This window comes from Arvicola amphibius, chromosome X (assembly GCF_903992535.2).
Source record: "Arvicola amphibius chromosome X, mArvAmp1.2, whole genome shotgun sequence".
Taxonomy (NCBI): Eukaryota; Metazoa; Chordata; class Mammalia; order Rodentia; family Cricetidae; genus Arvicola; species Arvicola amphibius.
In genome coordinates, this window is record NC_052065.1 from 99,381,305 (window position 1) to 99,404,850 (window position 23,546).

Below are 23,546 nucleotides of genomic sequence, written 5' to 3' on the forward strand. Positions count from 1 at the left end.
GACCTTGTCTCAGAAACCAAACCTACCAACAAACAAACTTCTAATTGACTAACCAATGACATGTAAACTCTGTAATTGCACCCTGCCCGTCCTTCCTCTTTCTAGTGCTGCCCACAATCTGACAACATAAAGCTGATGCAATTATTTACTAGCATTGGACTTACTTCTTTATAATAAATGAAGACTATCAACTTTGTCTGTCACCATGGCTCCAGTACTCAGAACAATGCCTGACATACATCAGGCACTAAGCTCAAAATTACACACTAAGTAAATAGGGGAAAATGAATAGAGAGATTTTGTATCTATCCCCATCAATTATTTTTTGTGAGATATTGCTAATATTTAGATACATGTGAGCTTTCTCTTCTGTACTGCCAAGACAAAAATTCAACACTATAATTCTGGTTACAGTCAATTTGAGATGTCGTTCAGCTCTGAAATTCCACCTCCATACCATTGTACACAAAAGTGCTAATATTTTTTAATCTTCCAATATCTTTATTTTTACACAAAATGAAAAATCATGTGTAATAATGAGCTGTGGGCAGGCCTGCTTTTCATCCTGCCCGGCTCCTGGCCGTCTGGCTAGCTTATGCCCCAAAATAACAACACACAAACTGCATTCATTTAAACACTGACTGGCCCATTAGTTCCAGCCTCTTACTCACATCTTGATTAACCCATATCTAATAATCTGTGTAGCACCACGAAGTGGTGCCTTACCGGGAAGATTCTAGCATACGTCCATCTTGGGCCAGAGCTTCATTGCGTCTGTCTCCCTGAGGAGAGGCACTGCGGTCTGACTAATTTCCCAGCATTCTGTTCTGCCTACTCCATCCACCTAAGGGCCTGCCTATCAAATGAGCCAGGCAGTTTCTTTATTAACCAATGAAATCAACTCAAACAGAAGACCCTCCCACATCATTTCCCTTTTTTCTGTTTAAACAAAAAAGAAGAAGGCTTTCACTTTAACATAGTAAAATTACATATAACAAAACAGTTATCAAGCAAGAATTACAGTTACAATATTTATATCTACTTTATCTTATATCATAACTAAGGAAAACTATAACTATTTATTCTTCAACTCCATCAAAGACTCCAGAAGGATATAATATTACCTAGGTGAATGAGAAGTAAGCTACTTCCAAAACTCTAGAAATTACAGAGACATCTTGCTACCTGGACAGTCACCCAAAGTTCTTTTGTACCATTGGGGCATCCATCTTCGGCCTACAGGCCCATAAGTGTCCAGCAGACATTTCCATGAAGCAGGGAATTTCAAAGGCACTTCAGTCAGTATGGGTTGTGTCCTGTAGAATGTCTCGCACTCTTTTATAAGTCAGGAACCCCAAAGAATCATCTCACATTTAGGCAAGTTCAGCAGTCCTCTCTCTCTGTGGGTTCTTTGTGTCCAGTTTTTGCAACAGTCCAGGCAAGAGCAGTTTCTTGCCCATATGGTTATCAAACTCCATAAGGATCTTCTTCGATGCCCATCATCTTCTTGAAGTAGATTGGTGCTGCCAGGAGCAGACATGTCTCACTCTCATGAACAGTCCTAAGTTATTAAAACATTAAAATGTCATATTCTGTAGCCTTTGAAAGATATTAGGAATGCCTATCTAACTGAAATATATGTCTATATATCTAGAAAAATCTAACATGTCTACAAGCTTGACTATTATCGATGATTATTCATTAACAACCTATGTTTCCTAATTACATATTACATTTTTAAAATGAACTACATAATCACAAAACCTTAATCAAGATCAGAAATACATATATATATAACAGAATTGACCTTAAATTTATATCAATAGAGTAAAATTTATACCAATGCAAATTATTCATATCTATATCATATCCCCCTTTAAATGTAAAAGAACATTTATAAACAATATTTGGGAATATGGATGTACTTATTTCTCTCCAAACTTCTTCCTGCTGTATGGGGGCGCTGTTAATCAGATCGTTCATGGTGTAACCTGTGTGCCAGGTTCATTTCAGTCATCAGTTGAGTGAAGTAATTTTCTGAAGGTGTTCACAGCAACCTTTCAGGAGGGCGTGGTTTATCATACCATATTGGGATAGAAGCAATCCACAGGGTCTCATTTTCTATAAAAACAAAAGAAAAATCTCTTTTCCAAAGTATCATATCCTTAGATGCAAATTCTGAAGTCAAGGTATTTTCAAAATATCTATTCTGGAACAGTTTAGCAGCATTTATACACAAATATCTTTTAGCAGCTGTTGCTCCTTCCTCAGCATTCAAACAATTCAAAGAGAGCATAATAGCATACAGTATCTAGATAATCTGTGTATTTTCCATCTTTGTGAGGCTTTGTTATAACCTCTATTTCTTTTATTTTTACTTTTATTTTTTGAGACAGGTTCTCTGTATATCTTTGTCCTGAAATAACTCTGTAGACCAGGCTGTCCTTGAATTCACAGAGATCCACTTGCCTCTGCTTCCCAAGTGCTGAAATTAAAGGTGTATGCTACCACACCTTGAACTCATAGAGATCTGTCTGTCTCTGCCTCCCAGGCATTCGAATTAAAGGTATGTGCTACCACACCTGAAAGTCACAGAGGTCAATCTACCTCTGCCCCTTGAAGTCACAGAGGTCAATCATCCTCTGCCTCTCAAGTGTTGGGATTAAAGGTGTGTACTACCACACCCAACTACTCCTTCTATCTTTCTTACTTTTAAGAACTTTAACATTTAGCCTACATATATTTTCAACACATTGTAAACCATTTTGACGTTTTCTTCGACTTTGAATCTTTCTTTTACTGTATATCTCTCTTTTTGTGACCACATGAGTCTTTAATTTACCAAACAATATCGATAGGACTAAAGCCGTGACTTTGACAGCTAGATCCAGCCCATTCCTTAGCTTTCCAGCCTGGTGGTAGAGGTACTGGCTGTATGATGGAGGAGAGTTATCTGTCTATGTTTCTTTCATTGGTTAATTAATAAAGAAAACTGCCTTGGCCCTTTAAGAGACAGAAAATTAGGTAGGTGGAGTAGACAGAACAGAATTGTGGGAACAAGGAAGTAGAGTTGGGGAGACGCTTCAGGCAGTCTCCATAGGGAGTCTCCATGCTGCTCCTCTCCGAGATGGACGCAGGTTAAGATCTCTCCTGGTAAGCCACACCTCGTGGTGCTATCCAGATTACTAAATATGGGTTAAAGGAAGATGTGAGAATTAACCAATAAGAGGCTGAAATTATGGGCCAGGCAGTGTTTTAAAAGAATACAGTTTCTGTGTAATTATTTCGGGTGTAAAGCTAGCTGGTGGCCGGGTGGCGGGACGCAGTCCTGCTGCTTCACACTACAGCTGTAACCATTTTTATTGCCACAACTCTATGGCATTTCAAGGTACTTTCCAGCAAACAAGTTGAGTGTTGTTTAACACTCAAAAGCTCTGTAGTCAGGACAGCCTGCTTGAAAGAGTCAGAGTTTGTCCTGGCAGGACTGCCCAGAAAGCCAGCATTTTAAAACAGCACAACTTATTTCCTGCTGCAGCTAAAAACCGAAAAGCATGCGTGTATCGGAGTCCATCTCACTTGATGGACAAGAAAACCCTGTTGTAGTTATAGTCCAGTACAAATGTAAGCAACTCAAACTTTATGATGTTAAGATTTCTTTTTTTAATGATCCTATTTTTCCTGTGAATTTTTTAAAATAAGTTCTTTATTACTCAAAATATGCTCAATGACTGACCTTAAGACATTAATAGCTCTACTTATTTTTTTCTTATATTTTATTATTTAAAACTATTTAAAATTTAAATATATTTTCATCATATTCTTCCCATCCCCTAAGTCTTTCCAGATCCTCTCCTCCTCCCAAATGACCCAACTTTACATTCTTTCTCAAATAATAAACAAAATAAAAATTCAATACAAAAGCAAAACCTCTAAAATCATTAAAACATAATAAAATAACACCTAAACAGACAGAAAATACACACACACACACACACACACACACACACACACACACAAATAAAACCTGTGAGGTCCATTATAATTTAGTCAACTACTCCTGAACATGAGACTTCTCCTGGAATGGTTGATATACCCAGTGTCACACCATTGGATAAGACTGATTTTCCCTTTTTCCAGTGTTGTGACAGTTAAGTTGACACACTTTACATTAGTGTCTACATATTCACTAATTCATTCGTTTTATAAAATATAACAAAATATAATAAGATAAAACAAAAACTATCACATCGAAGTTGGACAAGGCAAGCCAACAGAAGGAAAAGAACCCAAAAGAGCACAAGAATCAGAGACACACTCATGCACACACTCGGGAGTCCCATAAAAACACTAAACTGCAGGGAGAGTAGGAGAGAGGAAAGAGGAGATGGCTGCCTGTGCCAGTGGCTGGCTTGTTCCAGGGTAAGTCTCTTAAACTTCATGGGGTATGTCAGTGTGGGAAGACAGCTCTTCCTTCATGGTGCCATGGTCAGGCTCACCTATAGTGATGAAGCATATTCCTGCCTGCTGTAGACAATGCTTAATAAAATGGAGGTAGACTTTAAAAAAGTGCAAAGTGGCCGGGCGGTGGTGGCGCACGCCTTTAATCCCAGCACTCGGGAGGCAGAGGCAGGTGGATCTCTGTGAGTTCAAGGCCAGCCTGGTCTACAAGAGCTAGTTCCAGGACAGGCTCTAAAAAAGCTGCAGAGAAACCCTGTCTCGAAAAACCAAAAAAAAATAAAAATAAAAAAATAAAAAAGTGCAAAGTGTACAAGGTTGAGTGATATCAAAAGACAATTTTCATGGTAATGTAAGCTATTAATGAAAGTAAATTAGTTGCAAGAGTATTTTCTCTAGATTTGTCAAATGCAAACAGGCTAGACATTGTTGATGTACTTATTGCCTATATATATTATACATAGGTATTGTGCTGATTGTATATAGTCTTTCTCACTTATTATAGCCTTCTTTTCTATTTTAGACAAAAAAATCTAAACTGGAAAACTCATACATATATGCGTGCTTAGGACCTGGGGCTGACTCATGCAGGCCCTGTGCTGGCTGCCTCAGTCTTTGTGAGCTCCTATGGGCCTTGCTTAGTTGCCTCAGAGGGTTATGTTCTCCTGTTGTCCTCCACCCACTCTGCCTCTTCCACTCTTTCTGCCTCCTCTTCCAAGGGAAAAGATCTTATCATCATTTAGTGGTGTATTCCAAGGTCTGGAACAGCCCCACACATATAGTGTCTTTTAAACAACTGCAATAACCACATACATTATTTTCTGCTACACTTTTCTAAATGTGTTAGCTCTTAATGTGCTAAAGTAAAAATAATCTTCAAAATCTGTAAAACAATAGTACATGATAAATTTTTTTTCACTGCATTATGTTAAGCCACCTCACATCACTTCATCATGTTAGTATATCCGCAGTAATTCTAACTATTGAGTCCTTTAGCTTAAACCTAAAAGTGGTTATTTGTAATATAAGGAAAGATGGTCCATTGTCACATTAAAAAAATAATAGTATGTATAACAACACTGACTGTAATTTTGATACATACAGAAAAATGTGCATGTTTATGTATTTAGCTGTTTTAAAATTATTTTATTTCTCATAATTAAAATATCATTACATCATTTCTCTTTTCTTCTCCCTAACCTTCCCATACACTCCTTCTTTCTCTTTTTTAAATCTGTAGCCTCTTTTTACTTATTAATTCTTACTACATGCATGTATGAATGTGTATGTATAACATATACACATATATACTTCTAAATATAACTTATTTAGTCTGTATAACATCACTGGTATGTAGGTACATGTATTTTGTTAAACATAATTATACCTTACTCAGCATTATATGCAGTTTAGAAAAATAAAGCACTATTTAAATGCTATTTCTCTGATCCCAAGAAATACAACTTCCTGAAATAAAAGAATATAATACTCTTGACAGCCCTAACACACATGATTTAGATGGGCTACAATGTCATATGTGAGGCAAAATTTTCACACTGTATTCCAATGGTGAGTTATAGTGAATATATTTCCTTTATAAAATTTTGAAGTGTGTAGAGGTTTCAAATGGGTACTGAATACATCTAATAAAAGTTCTTTTCCAGCCTATTTAGTCACTAATATTGACAAATTATGCCCAGCCATGCATAATGGAACCAATTGCCCCTCAAGATATTTATAAACAGTGCCAAATTAGAGCTATGGATTATAATGAGTCTATGCATAAATGAGTCTCTGCTTTTATACTTTCCTGGAGAGCGTAGATGATAGAGCTTAAGTCTTCAGATAATGTTAAGTGGGAAAAGTGGTACTGACAAAAAGCCTAATATATTGCTATTGGGAATGTCAATCACCTAATGGTAACTTTTCTCAGAGTGTATTATCATGACATCTATTCCATAAAATGTCGTCCAAGAAGAATGGCACCTATAGCATTTTATATCATTGACAAAGACAAATACATCATTCACATTTAGAACATTAAAATAGTATTTTTCTGTTTTCTTTCCTTCTGTTTGTAACAGCAGAACTTGTAGCATATCAAGGTACTTAAAAATAAAAACCTAGGTTAGTGAGAAGGTTTTTACTCCTATGAAGCAATGTTCTTCATGCTACAACATGAGAGTATATCTCATTTGGAACATAAACTAACTTTCAAGAAACTTTCTAATACGCACATGATAGAATGGAAAAGAGTCAATATTTTTCTTGGACCGCATCTCTCAGACTGTAATTAAGAGGATTCTGTAATACTTGATTAATCTATCATTTTCTCTTTCCCATTCCTTGCTTTTTGACACTTCATCATACAAATCTAAAATTGTGAGTACATTCTTATAAAGCTACAGTACAATTCTCATATGCAGCAATCATCTTATTTTCCAAAATATTTTCATCATTTACTCCTATTCTTTCTTCCCTCCTGCCCATCCCATTTTCCTCCTTCCCTTTACTTCCTCTCAAATCCACAGCCACTTTTTCTTTAATCACTGTGTTTTTCATATTTGTACATAAATATATAAACACAAATGGATACTATTGCTTGAATGCATGTGTTTTCAGAAATGACCACTTGGTATTGGATAACCAATTAGCGGACTCATTTCTGGGAAAGTTGATTTTGCTATCTATCAGCATTCCTTAGTAGTTTCTAGATGTGATCTAACACCCTCACAGAACCATATTCAAATTAGTTTTTATTTGTTTTTTTTTAAATCACCTTTAGACAAAACAACAGAGCATGGTAACAGCAGAAATGCCCTCCAGTTAGTTCATGTTAGCCGCATCTCTACTGCACTTGAGTGGAAGGAAAAATCGAGACTGATTTTATTTGGAATAATCTTGCAATGAGATATGATAGCAAGTGTTGCTGTTATAAAGCTTCTGTTATTCCACAAATGGGAGCAATTCTCCAGATTTTCAGTTATCAGTCTTTGACAGAGGTTTTAATATCTGGCAAATCATTTCTTCCACTTGGAAAAAAATGATTGAACATATGCAATCACTCAGTGGCTTTGGAACATCATGACATTGTTTTGCCTTATGAAGTTGTGGTGCGTTGAATGGTGATGACTTTAAAAATGTGTACTTAAGGCATATATGTTTCTTTCACCACCTCTAACAAACATACACAGGCATTGGCACACAGACAATTACTCACACATTAAATTCATAAAGAAAAAGTTTTGAGAATTTGTATTATTCCAAACTTCTTACCATACTGTATTTGTAAGTTAAAGTGTATAGGGGAGGAGAATTTACAGATTTCTCTATGAAACTAGTTAGAAAAAATTAAAGTGAATATGTATTGATTATATGTTATTTGAAATTTTAACTTTAAAGAGAAGTTTAAAAATAGACATATCTGTCACTCTTAAAGCTGACCACATCTGTTGCAAGGATAATGGAACAGGTGCAAAAAAAAATGAGCGTTTTCAAAATTGATCAACAAACACAGTTCCTCAGGTTGTGGTGACCACCAAGCATAAAATTATTTTCATTGCTACTTCATGACTGTTATCTTGCTACTATCATGAACTGTAATGTAAATATCTGTATTTTCCGATGGTCTTAAACGACCCCTGTGAAAGGATCATTTGATCCCCCAAAGGATTAAGACACAGGTTGAGAATTGCTGTTCTAGCTGAACTTTAAGACAATAAAATGAAATATGAATTTTAGTGTGTCTCAACACTGTGCAGTATTGCTTAAAATACACTTTTCTGTAATTATTTTAAGCACAGTATTTTTAAATTCAGAAAATCACAAATTGTTAATTTTGCCTTAAAGTTTTTTCATGACTTGATGTGATCTCCTAACTCTTCCATCTATAAAAGTAGAAAGAACAGCTGCTAAAGACTGCATGCACATTGGTTTGTAGGCTGTTTGGACTGCATAATGAAAAGATTTCAAAATCACTCTCATGCTCCTTTTAAGTCAGGATGTATACTCAGGTGTATCTCATATGTTACATTCAGTTAGCAATGACAAGAAGATTCTACCTTCATGATGACATTGGTGAAAACGCTGAGATCCAAAAAAGTTTGATTATTTATCCTAAGCAACACATCAACTGGGTAATAAAGCCATGTCTGAAACCATACCCTCTCCTACCCAGTCTAATGACCAACTGTTGCAAAATAGGATTTTAATATGTTGCATTTAAATTTCAAATTATACAAATTCAATTTGCTTACTGAATTTCTGTATTTCTCAAACATCTTTATTGTTTCCAATGAGCCTGTTTTGTATAGGTATTGTCACTAACTGGTGGCTTAAATATATTTTCTTGTAATATGTTATGCAAGAGTGGCGGAGATTGCTTTTCCTTGATGTAGAATTGAAAAACCAGAAAGACTAATCAATCCTTTAACTCCAAACTAGTGTTTTTTTTTTTTTTTTCGTTTCTTTCATCTTTATCCAGGAGCATCTAAAGCTGCGGAATGAAGAACTGTTGGAGAGATGAGAAGTTAAGAGTTCATTCGGCTGTCCAGATGTATCCAAACACCCGAAAATTTGGCAATAAATACATCTGGGCAACTGATTGAACTTTTCGCTTTTCTTGACTCAGCTGGAGAGCTTCTACAACATACAAGGCCTGCTAGACAGCCCAGACTACGTGATTTCTTTAATCAAATGAGACAGGAAGGAAGAGCTCCCTGTGCATGAAGGGACTTCATTGTAAACTTAAGGGGATGTGCATTTTTGTACACAGCTATGTTGATTGATTGTATGTACCTTCACAGAATTAAATGGTATTTTGTTTTAAGCTTGTAAAACTATCAGTAAATAGAAAAGTATTCTCATCAGTGATAATTGTCAAGTGACTATATTGCAATGGAATATGACTGACTATATTTGTGATTAATACCAGCTAGGATAGCCTCAATCTATGGATACACACAGCTATAAACCTGTCTGATATATTACCTCTGGTTACTCTTTATCTTACTATGAAATTTCAGTTCTTTCACAGAAATGATACACCCCTGACACGTTTGTTGTCTGTCTATTGTGCTAGAATGCAAACTCTATTAGAGCACGGTTATTTCTGCCTTGCCTTCCACCCCATAGATGACATCCTGTGGAGTGCCTAGCACATAATGGGTAATCAATAAATGCTCGAACACACAAAAATTTGGCTGTGCAGCTTTCAGTTTTGCAAGTCAGTTGGAACTGATCTCCAACACATACGTTAACATATGGTTTCTCCCTTCATTCTGATCTTTAGGAGTCTGTAGTTTATTTTGCTCTAAGGATACTTATGCTGAGATAATTTACGCAGAATTCTGCTACCACCTATGGAGAAACGGTTTCCAACTGCTGGGCATACTGCCCACTATGACAGATTCCCTCAATGTTTGTTACTACAACTGTGGAATGATTTGTAAGAGCAACTTGAGTTCTATTAAATTGGGAACTATTTTTGTAGTATTATTTTAGGTGAATGGAATAAGTCTTGCTGGAGAACTCTTACAATATTAGGTGCTGTGGTTTGGGGGAGTTGTTTTCCAGAGTCTTGCTAAATGTCACAATAACTGCTTTCATTAGGCCTAGGCCACCACAACACCACAAAAGACAACACTCCTTTAACATATAACAAGCAGAAGAATTGAGAAAACACAAATAAGGATAAAATGTTTCATTTTCAGTCTTAGTATGAGAGGAAAAGTTCTATATGCCTCAACACTCATTAGTATTTTCTGGGCAGGAGAGTGGCAGAGTCTAAATATCAGCAAGAACTGCTTTCAAATTGAATAATAATGTTAGTGTTATGAAATCTAATGAAATGTCTAGAAAAGACCCCAGATACCATTCCCTGCATTCTGCCCCCTCTGTTTTCAAATGAAAATTTGTAGGATCTCACAACATATATAACTACATGGTCAGAAGTGTGATATTTCCCTCTTGCCACACTACTGGCAAGTGTCCAGTTTTACGTCTGAAGAATTGCATTCTAGGAAAAGCCTAGCAAAAAATGCAATAAGCCAACTGCATTAAGTCTGAGGCATAGATCCCTGACCTGACTTATTAAGAGATTTTTTTGTTCTTTTTCATTGATGTCTATTAGCTCAAGGCTCTTTTGCCTGGTATAAATATCATTTTCTAAAAGAGCAGATTGCTGAACGGGGAGGGTTTTTAAATTGCCTCTTTTGAAGGTTGTTCTAAGGAACATCAACTGTCAAGCTTGATCAAAGTGGCTTAAATATAGACCTTCCCGAAGACAAAGAACTGGATCATTTGATTTCTTATAATTTTTTAGCCTCAGGAGTTCTTTGAATTCAAGCTTGTAGAATACCTTAGGATCTGAGAACTGAAAGTAGAGTGTTTGGTTTTTGTTTAATTTCATAGAATGCTTTTCTAAATGAACTGACAATATTCAAAGCTCCTATGTTTACTGTTAGGTCTCTGGAAATTTTTCCATCAAATCATAAAAAAATTACATGATGTGACTATTTAGGGCAAACATGGATTTTTAGAATGAAAAGTGTGGGCTTCATTGCAAAATCTTTATAGAACATTTAAAATTGAAAGGAACATTCATGCAATATGCCCTAGGCCTAAGGATAATTTTTGGATTACATGAGTAATCCCCAAACTGTTATAAATCTGTACATGATTATTTTCTTCACAGGAGCAATCTGAACATTTGTAACTAATTCATTTTTGATATAGCCATCTGCTGAAAGTTAACTGCATATGACCAGAAGAAAGATTTCATTGAAGTTTAAGTCTTGTCAGTTTTATATGTATATCCAGTGTATTATGATAAAATACAGTTATTACCTTTTCTATCCCCTCCCACTCCTGCAGTTCATCTTCTTTCCAACTAGTCTATCTTTTTTTGGGGGCGGGGTATTTTGGGAACAGCTCTAGGGCAGGTAACTACAACTGCATTCTCTCCCTGATTATATTAGGACTTGCCTAATGGGTAATATTACATTGGGCATGTCATTTTCGGAAGAACATTTCATGTTGCTCCTCCCTTCTCCCTAATTCTGATAGTTATACCCCCCTTCCGTGACATGCCAGAGGGAAACGTTTTAAATTATGATATATAGTTTTTGAGCATTGAAAAATGACAAAGTCAAGCCTTCAAATGAAATGTCACATATGCAGTTCTTAAATAATTTACCATGCACAGTCAGACAGGGGTGGGTAAAATGGCTTAGTCAGTAAAGATGTCGACAACCAAGCACAATGATCTGAGTGCAATCCTCAAGACCCACATGATAGAAAGAAAGAAGTGAGTTCTAATAATATTCCCCTGATGTCCACACCTTTTCTATGGTGTGCATGTGAATGTGCAATCATACATACATACATACACACACACAGAAAATAAATGAAATTATTATAATTCACAAGCAATCATCTGTTAATAGTGTATTCTATAGCTTAATAATAATTCCATTTTAGATTTATTCTTCTCAAAATTGGTAAAAAAAATAATGTGGTGTATCACCATGTGTAACTGGAGGTTTCTCTCCCACCTATCAGTTCCCAAATTACCATTCTGAGGCTTAATATTAACTGCAAACTGCTATGCTGATGGGTCAGGCTTATTACTAATTAGCTTCTACATCTTAAATTAACCTATTTATATTAATCTATGTATTGCCATGTGACCTCACATCTTACCTATTCTTTTTAATTTTATATCTTGAACTTTTCCATGTCTCACTTACCCCTCCCCTTAATCAACTATCTTATACATTGTACTTGACTAATTAACTGAATTTGAAAGGTACACACATTTGTGTATACACACACATACTAAGGTGCCAACTTTTATTAGCCCAACTGTTTTAGCTTTGTTTTTTCATTATTTTTCAAGATAATAACTGTTTATGGCTTTAAGTATTTCGGTGAATGATATGGATTTTTGACAGACTGAAATTTGTTTCTGAATATTTAATGGCAATCTTATTTTGATTAAATTATTTTCAAGTGTTCACCTGATTTTTTGACCTATGCTAATGACAGGTATAAGCTATTTACATATAAGCATAGGTTTAATAAACATTTAAATATAATGTTCAGTGTTTTAGTGTTTGGGTTTATGTTTAGATGCTAATTATTAATATCTGTCATAAAATATTATTATTAAAAACTGTATGGAAATCAACATTTGTCACTGATTTTGCCTTAGCAAAATCTGTCATTAATATTTAACAATCTTTTGATGCTTAAGAAACAGCATGGAAAAGTTTGTGATTCATGCTGCATGAAGAAATAAGCAATTGATATGAGTAGGTGTTACTAGTAAATTCACTTCCGTGACTTAGGATCCCATTATAATTTAATTGTTAAGAAAACCAATTAGTTTCAGGTTACTTTTTTTGTCCCTTCACACACTTGTGCTTAAATGCCCACAGTTTCTATGGGAGTCCTACACATTATACTTAGAACGTAGTCAATTTGCTAATTATCTTTAAAAGGAGTTTACAACACTTCAACAAACACAAATCCTCTCAGGTTTAAATATTTGAACTCTCAAGTGTTTCGTTTGTGCTTATGTAACCACTAAGGTTCCATTTTGAACAATGAGTAGAATATAAAAGGTAGAGATCAGAAAGTATATTTTTTGTCTCTTTGATTCTTTATTAGTTATTTGAGGCTTGAACAATTTTGTATCCTCTCTTTGTAATTCTACAAACACTAATTCTTCCAAGTACTCAACATATATTTCAAAATATCATTATATTTTATTATGAAGGAGAACTTAGGTCATATAATTAATGCAATTTATTCCTCCTATATTATGTTCCTAAACTACTACAAACACTTCAAGAGAATTTTCTATTTGGTTTTGTCAACTTTATGAATGTAAATTTTCAATGACTGTTTTAGTTCTCTGATAGGGAAAGGACATTTTATTCTTGGTACTGAACAAAATAAGAATAAACTAAAATGAAATGGAGAAAACAAGTTTTAGCTTCATTGAAGAGATAATTTGGGTTTAAAGTAATTTTAGTTAATAAATTGGGGATATATGTATACAATAAATGTTTATGATTATTGTTTTCTTAATGAAATGGAAATACTTGCTGTTTAACAGTTTATCTGTACTTCCAAAGGAAAAAGGACATAGTTGGCTAATTTTTAAGAAAATATAGTATTTTGTGAAACAATAATTGAATTCTACCAGGGCTAGGAATGTATATAAAAATGTTTCACAAGATCATGAACATATGCTGCTATAGCAAGTACAATTTCTATTATTCTTGTATAATCTTATTGAAACAGAGTGCATTTTACAATATGTTTACTCTTAATTATACTATTTTTCAAGGCTTGAAAAATAAATATTAAAAAGTATATTAAAATATTGGCATTACTAAAGGAAAGGCTTTTGATATTTTAGAATAATAAAATTGAAAGGCTAAAAGACGTTGATATTTATTGTTATCCATTTAGCGTTTTCTTCATCACCTATTTCCAGTTCTCAAAAAGAAAGGGGATTTATATGTTCTGTGTTGGGATCCTATCAGATAAAAATTGCCTAATAGTCTGGTGAAATTGGTCTGTCAAAAAAGTTTGATTCTCTAGTCACTAGGAAGTCATATTTTATATATTCACAAGAGTAAGGAAATGATTTTGATAGAACTGAAAGGTAGATGCTGAAAAATAAAGGTAGAACATATTAAACTGATAAATTGAATGACTAAAGTTATGTTAAATGAGATGAGAAACAGGGAAATACACTTTATTCTATTGAAATTTTGCTTCCAAGTCTTTTACCACCAAAGAAATATTATAAAGACAGTCTGTCATTTTTATATTCCTTAAATATATACATAACTACATAAAATAGATCTTAGAGTGTTCTGCTGTATTCTCAAGTTATCTAATGCCCCCTGTCTTACACACATATAAACATTCACACACACACACACACAAACACACGCACATGCGCACATACACACACACACACACTCACACATGCCTTCTCATTGACATATTGGTACTTGCAACTTGAAAAACTTAAAAGTCTTGACTCTTGAAATCTCTTAATAAACTTACTAAGAACACAGTTATTAGTTATGTGTTTGGTGTAGCAAGATAAAGTTTAGTCAAATCCAAACTCAAAAACCCAGAAAGGGCACACTAGAAAACAGATTATTTGACCTCTCTGGTCTCAGTTATGAATCTCTATGAAAAAAAATGAAAAGACAGACATATTACTCACTAGGACTCACACTACTTCCTCAACGTTGGGGTAAAGCTGGATAGTGGTAGACTCCAGTCGACAAAGATGAATTTCTTCTGCAATTTATTCTCAATCAGCATTTAAACATACCTAATATAATAATAAGTGATGAGTAATTTAATGCATAAATATTTTGTGATATCAATAACAATCCTTTGTAAGGCAACTTATAGAAATAAAAAGTATCCACTCTGAATTTTTTATAAATTTTTAAAGATATTCACATCTCAATTCACAAAAGAAGCTAAGAGTGTTGTTTAAATAATCTAATATAACTGACATTTCATTTTCAATTTTCCACAATACCCCATCTGCTTGGACTGACCATTTTATTAATTAGATACTAAATAGTTGTTGCATAGAGTGACTGTTGTACTTACTATGGTAAACTTGACAGATATATTTATTGGGGTATAAATGTTGTTGCTGCCCTCTGGTGAATATTGTTGGCTAATGCAAAAGTATAAATAGAACTTTCTATATAAATGCAGATTGCTTTTAGGGGAAAAATGAAAATATAAAAATATTTTCATGCTATAAAAATTCTTGAAATTTGTTACAGGTGTTTATTCATTTTACTATAAAATGAAATCTAATTCTAGAAATGTAAATTAATTTAAAATTGTATATGTTTCCTCAGTGATTTACAAATCTCTAGGATCTAATTGTAACTCCTTTCTCAAAACGCTGTTTTGAAGTTTTGTATGCCATAACAGGGGAATCTGCAGTAAAGTCACACATCACTAGACATTAGATGAGAAATTTTACAAGGACAGATGCTTTTGAGCTTGTAAATAAGTGAAAAGAATTGTTCTTAGCCATTCCTTATTGCTTCTGTAAAATATGTTTGCCACTTCATTAAATGGAGTACTAACCTTCTTACCAAATAATAAGAGCATTTGAATTTATTTAATTGCTTGATATGCAACTTATGTGCAATTTTAACTAATGTTTTTTTTTCTTTTTTTTCTCTCCTTAGGTAATGAAACCAATCTGTTAATTTCCAAATTCTCAGTTCAAACCTGTGGTTGCTTAAGACTGAAGCAATCATGGTGAACCTGAGCAATGCGGTGCACACATTCCTGTAAGGATTCTATTACTTATTTTAACAAAACAACAAGAGTAATTATATGGTTATTTTTGAGATAAAATAAAATAACTAGACAACTCTATTACCTATATGAAAAGATTAATATTTCCTATTGAAAGATAATAAATGGGCAATAGGGATAATCATGCATCTAATCAAATTTTAAAGCTCATATATGGGAATAATGGCTTCAGTTCAAATAATTCCATTTTTATGGCTGCTTGTATCATGGCTGAAGCTTAGAGAGTTCCTTTTCTTTTTTTATGTATGAATCAAATGGCTATTTATTATGGTACTGCATACCTATAATACCGAAGCCAGGATGACTGAGACATGATGGTTACAAGATTAAGGTCAGTTTAGGATAGATAGTTGCTGAAAGGGGGTGTTATTATAAGTATCTAATTTTATAAAGAATAGTGGACGCTGCTAAAGATCAGAAGGCAGGGATTGTGGATGTAGCTACACAGAACAAAACACTGTGACCCTGGAATGAGTCAGTAGTTTAATTCAACAGAATGCAATGTAAAAGAGTAGTTAAAGAATCAGATACAAGAACAAAGTCACTGTAAATCTCACTTAACCCAAGCCTACTACTTGAGGAGTAGATTATATAAATTCTGAACAGTATTGCTGAGAAGCCCTGAATCCCTTTGCTCCTGTGCAAAACCTGAAACTAATAGATAGATGGGTACATGATAGATAGATAGATAGATAGATAGATAGATAGATAGATAGATAGATAGATAAAGAATGGTAGATAGATAGATAGATAGATAGATAGATAGATAGATAGATGATAGATAGATAGATAGATAGATAGATAGATGACAGATAGATAGATAGATAGATAGAATAGTAGATAGATAGATAGATAGAGCTGTGCTAGATAGATAGATAGATGATATAGATATGATAGATAGATGCAGATAGATAGAAGTCGCTCGCTCGCTCAGATCGCTGACGATGATGTAGATGCTCGATCGATCGATAGCTCGCTAGATAGCTAGATAGATCGAGATGCTAGATCCCTAGATAGATCGATGATAGCTGACGCTAGCATGAGATAGATAGATAGATGAGATGAGAGAATGCTAGATACATAGATAGATAGATAGATAGATAGATAGATAGATAGATAGATAGATAGAGAATGCTAGATACATAGATAGATAGATAGATAGATAGATAGATAGATAGATAGATAGATAGATAGATAGATAGGACAGCTGGTAGAAATTATGTTTTCAAACAGGAAATTTTGAATGTGATTATCATATCATTTTTATCAGGAAAGATGAGTGTGTTGTTTTTGTTGGACACACTTTAGGAGCTCACATCTTGAGAGAACATTTGTATTTGTAGCTTAAGTAAATCAATATAATGGAAATTAGTTTGAAATTTACAAAATTGAAATGTCCATATCTTCCTTGTCTTAGATTCTCACCGAGTTGGAAATTCCTACTGGCAGACTCTGTTTAAGGACGAACATAAAAATATATCTAAATATTAATTTCTAACTCTGTCATTAAACTGCACACATTACTCTGTTTTCTTCTTTACATTTTACTTCTTATTTTCTTTTTTCATAGTTACTAAAAAATTTACTTTTCAATTTACATACCACCTCCAGTTTTTCCTCCCACCCCTTCTTCCACCTCCCTCGCCCTTCCCATTGCCCATCCCCTCCTCAAAGCGGGTATGGCCTTACTTAGGGAGTCAACAAGATCTGAGATAGCAGTTTGATGCAGGACCCAGGACCCCACCCACTGAGCAAGGTATCCCACTATAGGGAATGAGCTCCAAAAAGTCAGTTCTTACACCTGGAATAGGTCCTGATGTGTTTGCCAGCCTCCCACCCCAACAGATCAAGCCAGGTAACTGTTACCCACATTCATAGGGTCTAGTTAGGTCCCATGCTGGTTCTTTGCCTGTCAGTCCATAGTCCATGAGCCTCCATTAGCTTGGGTCAACTGTCTCAATGGTTTCCCCAATAATGCTATTGCTCCCTCACTTGTTCATATGATCCTGCCTCCCCTTATTCAACTGTACTCCAGGAGCTCAGCTTGGTGCTTGGCTGTGGGTCACTGCATCTTCTTCCATCAGTTACTGGATGTAGGCTCTATGATGACAATTGGGGTAGTCACTTATCTGATTAAATTGGAAGGCCTTTTCAGACACCCTCTCCACTAGGAGTCTTAGCTGGGATCATCCTGTGGATTCCTGAAAATTTCTCTAACACCAGGTTTCTCCCTAATTACATAATGGCTCCCTCTAATACATTATCTTTTTCATTGTTCAAGGCCCTTCATGCCTCCCCCAACTCAGTCTTCTCGATCCCTCATGTTTCCATTCCTCTCCCTTCTACCTCCCTCTTCCAGTTTACCCAGGAGGTACTATCTATTTTTCTTCCTGGGACCCTCCACACACATTACTCTCAAGCCTAGAGTAACTCCTAGAAAACCAAGGTTGCAAATGAGGCAGGTAGTAGAAAGAACAAAAGTTTAAAACACAAAGCAAGAAACTGAAAACTGTAGAAATTTGCTTTGCAAATATGAGAGCTTGGACATGGTTCTATAGAAATGAATGTGTCATAGCATATTTCAAAACACATTCATAAAATTGATTTGATGAGATCCTATACTTTCTTTTACATATATATCAAAACAAATGAACCTCTTAGTTGTCTTGTCACTAGACCCTTTAAGAGAATCTCCCTTTCTTTCTCTCACAGCTTTCTTAAAGGAGAGCTCAAAGAAATTAAGATTTTAAAAATACACAGAATAAAAAATTAAGTCGGCCTTTGAAATATAAGTAAGACATATTTTTCTCTCATTTGTAGAGAGTCATCTTCATAGATTCATATAATCAATATGAACAGATTACATCAAAATAGATGCAAAACTGTCTAAGGGACAAAGGGGACTAAAGGGACAAGAGACAGTAGAGTAAAGAAAATGTATTGAGGTATTGGAGGGAAACATTCTCAAAGTACTTTACTTATATAAAAATGGTCTTAAGTAATCTAACGTAACAAGATAAAACAAAATTCTAAAAGAAAAATAACTATTACACCAAGTTAAATGATATTGTGTTTGGGGACTAAAGTGAAGTTTTAAAATAGTCTTACATCAGACCTTATGATGGCCTCTGGTCCTGTTAGTTACTTGGATATATTGCCTTGATTATTTGTTTTTGTTTTTGTTTTTCGAGACAGGGTTTCCCTGTAGTTTCTAGAGCCTGTCCTGGAATTAGCTCTTGTAGACCAGGCTGGCCTTGAACTCAGAGATCCACCTGCCTCTGCCTCCTGAGTGCTGGGATTAAAGGCATTCGCCACCACCGCCTGGCGATATATTGCCTTGAGAAAGTGTTACAACCTTTTATAGCTCTGTTCTTTTTCTACCTACATAACGGTAATAAATCAGCACTGAACTCATGTGGGTTTTATACATGATCAAATGTGATTATACATGTATATTCTGTTAAACTATATGCACAGTTCATAGCAATCACTTGGTAAAAGTTAAATGACAAAAACTGAAATGATGAGAATGGAGGTAGTCATGGTCAAGGTAGTTGGGAGGGGAGGTTATTTTAGAGTATAAATGTTATGTTATGTGCAAGCGAAGTCTGATGTTCTTTTCTTTTCCTTTTAATTTTCAGTGTGCACCTTATCGGCCTATTGGTTTGGCAATTCGATATTTCCGTAAATCCAGTAGCAGCTATAGTAACTGACATTTTTAATTCCTCCGATGGTGGACGCTTGTTTCAATTCCCAGACGGGGTACAAAACTGGCCAGCACTTTCAATCGTCGTGATTATAATCATGACAATAGGGGGCAACATTCTTGTAATCATGGCAGTAAGCATGGAGAAGAAACTGCACAATGCAACCAATTACTTCTTAATGTCCCTAGCCATTGCTGATATGCTGGTGGGACTACTTGTCATGCCCCTGTCTCTGCTTGCAATTCTTTATGGTGAGTACAATTATATTTATTATATTCATTTCTCATACTCAGATTGTTCCATAAGTTTGTATAAACCTCATGACACTCATTTATACAGATAAATAATTGATCTATACAATTTGGAAAACAAAGTTTAAGAGAAAAATGTAAGAAAAAATAAAAATATAGTAGAATTTTCAAAACTTAAAACAGCCATTTTATAATATATTGAAATTATGCATGACTACTTTAGTCCTCAATGTCATTTGCAAATAATGGATAACCATACAAAAGGGGACGATGGTGTATTTTTGCCAGTATGATCTAAGTACCATCTCTAATATATAATAGGAAAGTCAAACTTGCCTTAGCTAATAAATTTACTTTAAGAAATGTTTCAGATCCAGTGAGAATTGAACTCAGAGCCTCATGTACTTTACATAAGTGTACAACCACAGCTATAACCCAGCAGAAGTAATTTTTTATCTTGACAAAGTAGTTGGTATAAAATGAGCATTCAAAAACAATTTATCTTCTTCATACAGAATAATTTATATTTTATAAGGTGACAAGGTATAAAAATTAATCACAACCATAAGATTAAGCTTCAGTAATGATTTTACAGATGCTTCAATTTTTTTATTTGATTTTTCTGCCATTTCTTTACTGTGTTCATTTTAATCTAGGTATTGGCTTCAGCTAGTACTTTTAATTAAAACATCAAAATCATATAAAATTCTGGTCAAGAATACTGCATGCTCTTCCATAGGACCCGGGTTCTTTTCCCAACATCTCCATGGGAGCTCACAATGATTTGTGACTGTAGTCTCAGAGGATCTGATTGATGCTCTCTTTTGGCCTCTGCTGGTGCTAGATCATGCATGTGGTACACAAACATACATGTAGGCAAAGCACTCATACACACACAGACAAAACTAAAAGAAAAATATTAAAGTTTTAGAAACATTAATAATAAATATAAGTTAATTAATTAAAATTCATGTGTTCTTCAAGCCTCAGGCTCCCAAGTACTCTCCCCACAGAACTAAACCATTATGTTCAGCTTTCTACAAGTATCTTTACTACAAAATTTGAAATTCCAGTTTAAACTTATTTGTTAAGATGTGGGTAGCCCAGTTTGACTTTAATTTTTAATATACTCATCTTCTTGTAGAGTAAAAGACAGAGGTCCAACTAGTTCCCCAACATGTATAACTGAATTAGACAGAGAAAATGTTATAAAAATAGTATCTAGTCTAAAAATCATAAAAGAACGTGTGTCTAATGTAATCTCTCAAAATCCACAGTGGCAGTGCCTAATCAGATCAGTTATTCTATAAGTTATTCTTAGGAAAAACATTTTTCCTTTCTCCACTGAGTTCTAATGGTGTATTTATCTCAAAGCACCAGTATTTCACCTCTCACTGGTTATTTGCCCTTTACTTCTCCAATATTAATGAAGAAGAAGTCACAAAACTGAACTAAGAAAGCAATTTCAAAGGTATAGTTTCTACTATAAGCTCCCTACTGAATGCTTTTGAGAGGTATATGAAGGTCAGACAACTAAAAAAAAGTGTAAAAATGGCATAACCGAGGTAAAAAGAGCATTTTTAGGAAGCCTGAGAAGGATCTGAAAACACGGTTAAAAAGTACCTTTTGGAAAGTTTCTAAGATAAGCTTCAGGTCACAGAATTAAAAGTGCGTAAATCTCAACAAAAAGTAACTTCCTGGGAGTAGAAAGGAGTGAAAGAAGGAAGGAGAAAGAAAGCAAAAGAGAGAACTGACTTTTGAAGAAAAAAAAAGAGTGGAAGGATGTAGTGTGGAGCAGCGGGGCCCTGTTCTGGCTGCCCCACTCCCAACCTCCTGGCTAGCTTATGCCCGAAATAACAACACACCAATTATATTCTTTTAAACACTGCCTGGCCCATTAGTTTCAGCCTCTTACTCACATCTTGATTAACCCATATCTAATAATCTGTGTAGCACCACGAAGTGGTGCCTTACTGGGGAAGATTCTAGCATACGTCCATCTTGAGCCGGAGCTTAGTCGCGTCTCACTCAGAGGAGAGGAATGGCATCTGTCTCACTTAGGAGAGGCATGGCATCTGACTGAGCCATCTACCTCACTTCCTTCTTCCTGTTCTGTCTACTCCACTCACCTAAAGGCTGGCCCATTAAATGGGCCAAAGCAGTTTCTTTATTAACGAATGAAATCAACACAAACAGAAGACTCTTCCCACATCAGAAGGATGAAGAGATAAAAAAGTATTTTATAGGACGGAACTGTTACATGTGAGGACATCAAATCACCGCACACTGCTCTGGGCTACACAGAAAGCCCTACAAAGAAACCAACCTGCAACAAAGATGCAAACATCGCTCATTTGCATCATTGTCATTAATAGAGCATAATAGATAATCACAATATAAGACATTTACTGCAAATTTTATCATGTTATGTCAAACCCAGAAAAACAAACATCATTTATTTCCTCCCAGATGAGGAATCTAGAGTTAACTAAACAATGGATAAATAAATAAATAATATGAAGGTTTAAGGATGTCTATTTGACAAGAAGTTGGCATTCAATGTGAAGAATTAGGGGCAAATACGATCAAAGTAATATACATGTATATATATATATATATATATATATATATATATATACACACACACACAGGTATATTGTTCAAGTGTAACCTATCATTTTGCATGATAAATACACGCTAACAAATATCAAACAGAAGAAAGCAAAATAAAGCATCTAAAATGCAATTAAATGTTAACATATAAAAATACTTTGAAATAGCAACCTGGTAACTGAGAATGTAATTAATTATTTCTTTTTGAAAAGTTGTTATTACATAGTACCATGAGAAGCAATGATTTATATATTTTTAATTATTTTTTTTAAAAAAATCTCATTTTACATACCAATCCCAGTTCCCATTCCCTTCCCTCCAACCGATTCCTGTACCTTCTCACCACCACAACCACCATCCACTCCTCAGAGAGGGTAAGTAAGGCTTTCAGTAGAAAGTCAAAAAAGTCTAGCACATCAAGGCCCTCCCCACTATATCTAGGCTGAGCAAGATATCCCTACAAAGAGAATGGGCTCCAATAAACCAGTTCAAGCAGTAGGGACAGATCCTGGTCTCGCTGCCAGTGGTCCCACAGACAGAAGCAGTGATTCATAATGGCTAAAGTAAAATGATGGAACAAAGGATACAAACAAAGCAGTCATTAAACTAGACATTGTGATTTTGCTATCCGCCAAATTCAATTTTAAATGTAAGCAGTAAGAGTTAAAAGAAAGTTTAATTGTAAAAGACAGTGAATATGTCAGTGAATATGTACCAGATGAGAAATTCTGTGCCATTTACTATAACAATGAACTTTTACAAAGAAAATATTCAAAAAAGGGAACAATTAGAAGATATCACTCTCAATACAAGGGAAGACTAGGGAAGAGTAGAAGGGGTGATGGTGGTCTGTACCTCTAATTCCAGCATTCAGGAGGCTATTGCACCAGAATCACTATCAATTCAAAACCGTGTTGGCTTACAAAGTGAGTTCAAAGTCAGCCTGAATTATATAGTGAGACTGTCAAGAGAGTAGGTAGGAGCAGGACAAAATAAATAAGAGTGCAGATCTTAAGGTATGATATATATTGAGCTTTGCACATTTATAGACTATATCTTCTTACAGATGCATGAAGTTTTCACAAATATTAATTATCGTAAGCACCTGTGCTTTCTTACCAGGCCAAGGTTCCCT

At 34.8% G+C, this 23,546-nt stretch overlaps 1 protein-coding gene across 1 annotated transcript in view; it reads left to right on the forward strand.

Annotated features, from left to right (window-relative positions):
• Positions 1-15,777: 15,777 nt before the first annotated feature.
• Positions 15,778-23,546, forward strand: part of Htr2c (5-hydroxytryptamine receptor 2C) — a 118,882-nt gene continuing 111,113 nt past the window's right edge. The window contains exons 1-2 of the mRNA XM_038317329.1: positions 15,778-15,812; positions 19,482-19,798. Coding sequence (XP_038173257.1) covers positions 15,778-15,812; positions 19,482-19,798 — 352 coding nt within the window. The remainder of the gene's footprint in view (positions 15,813-19,481; positions 19,799-23,546) is intronic.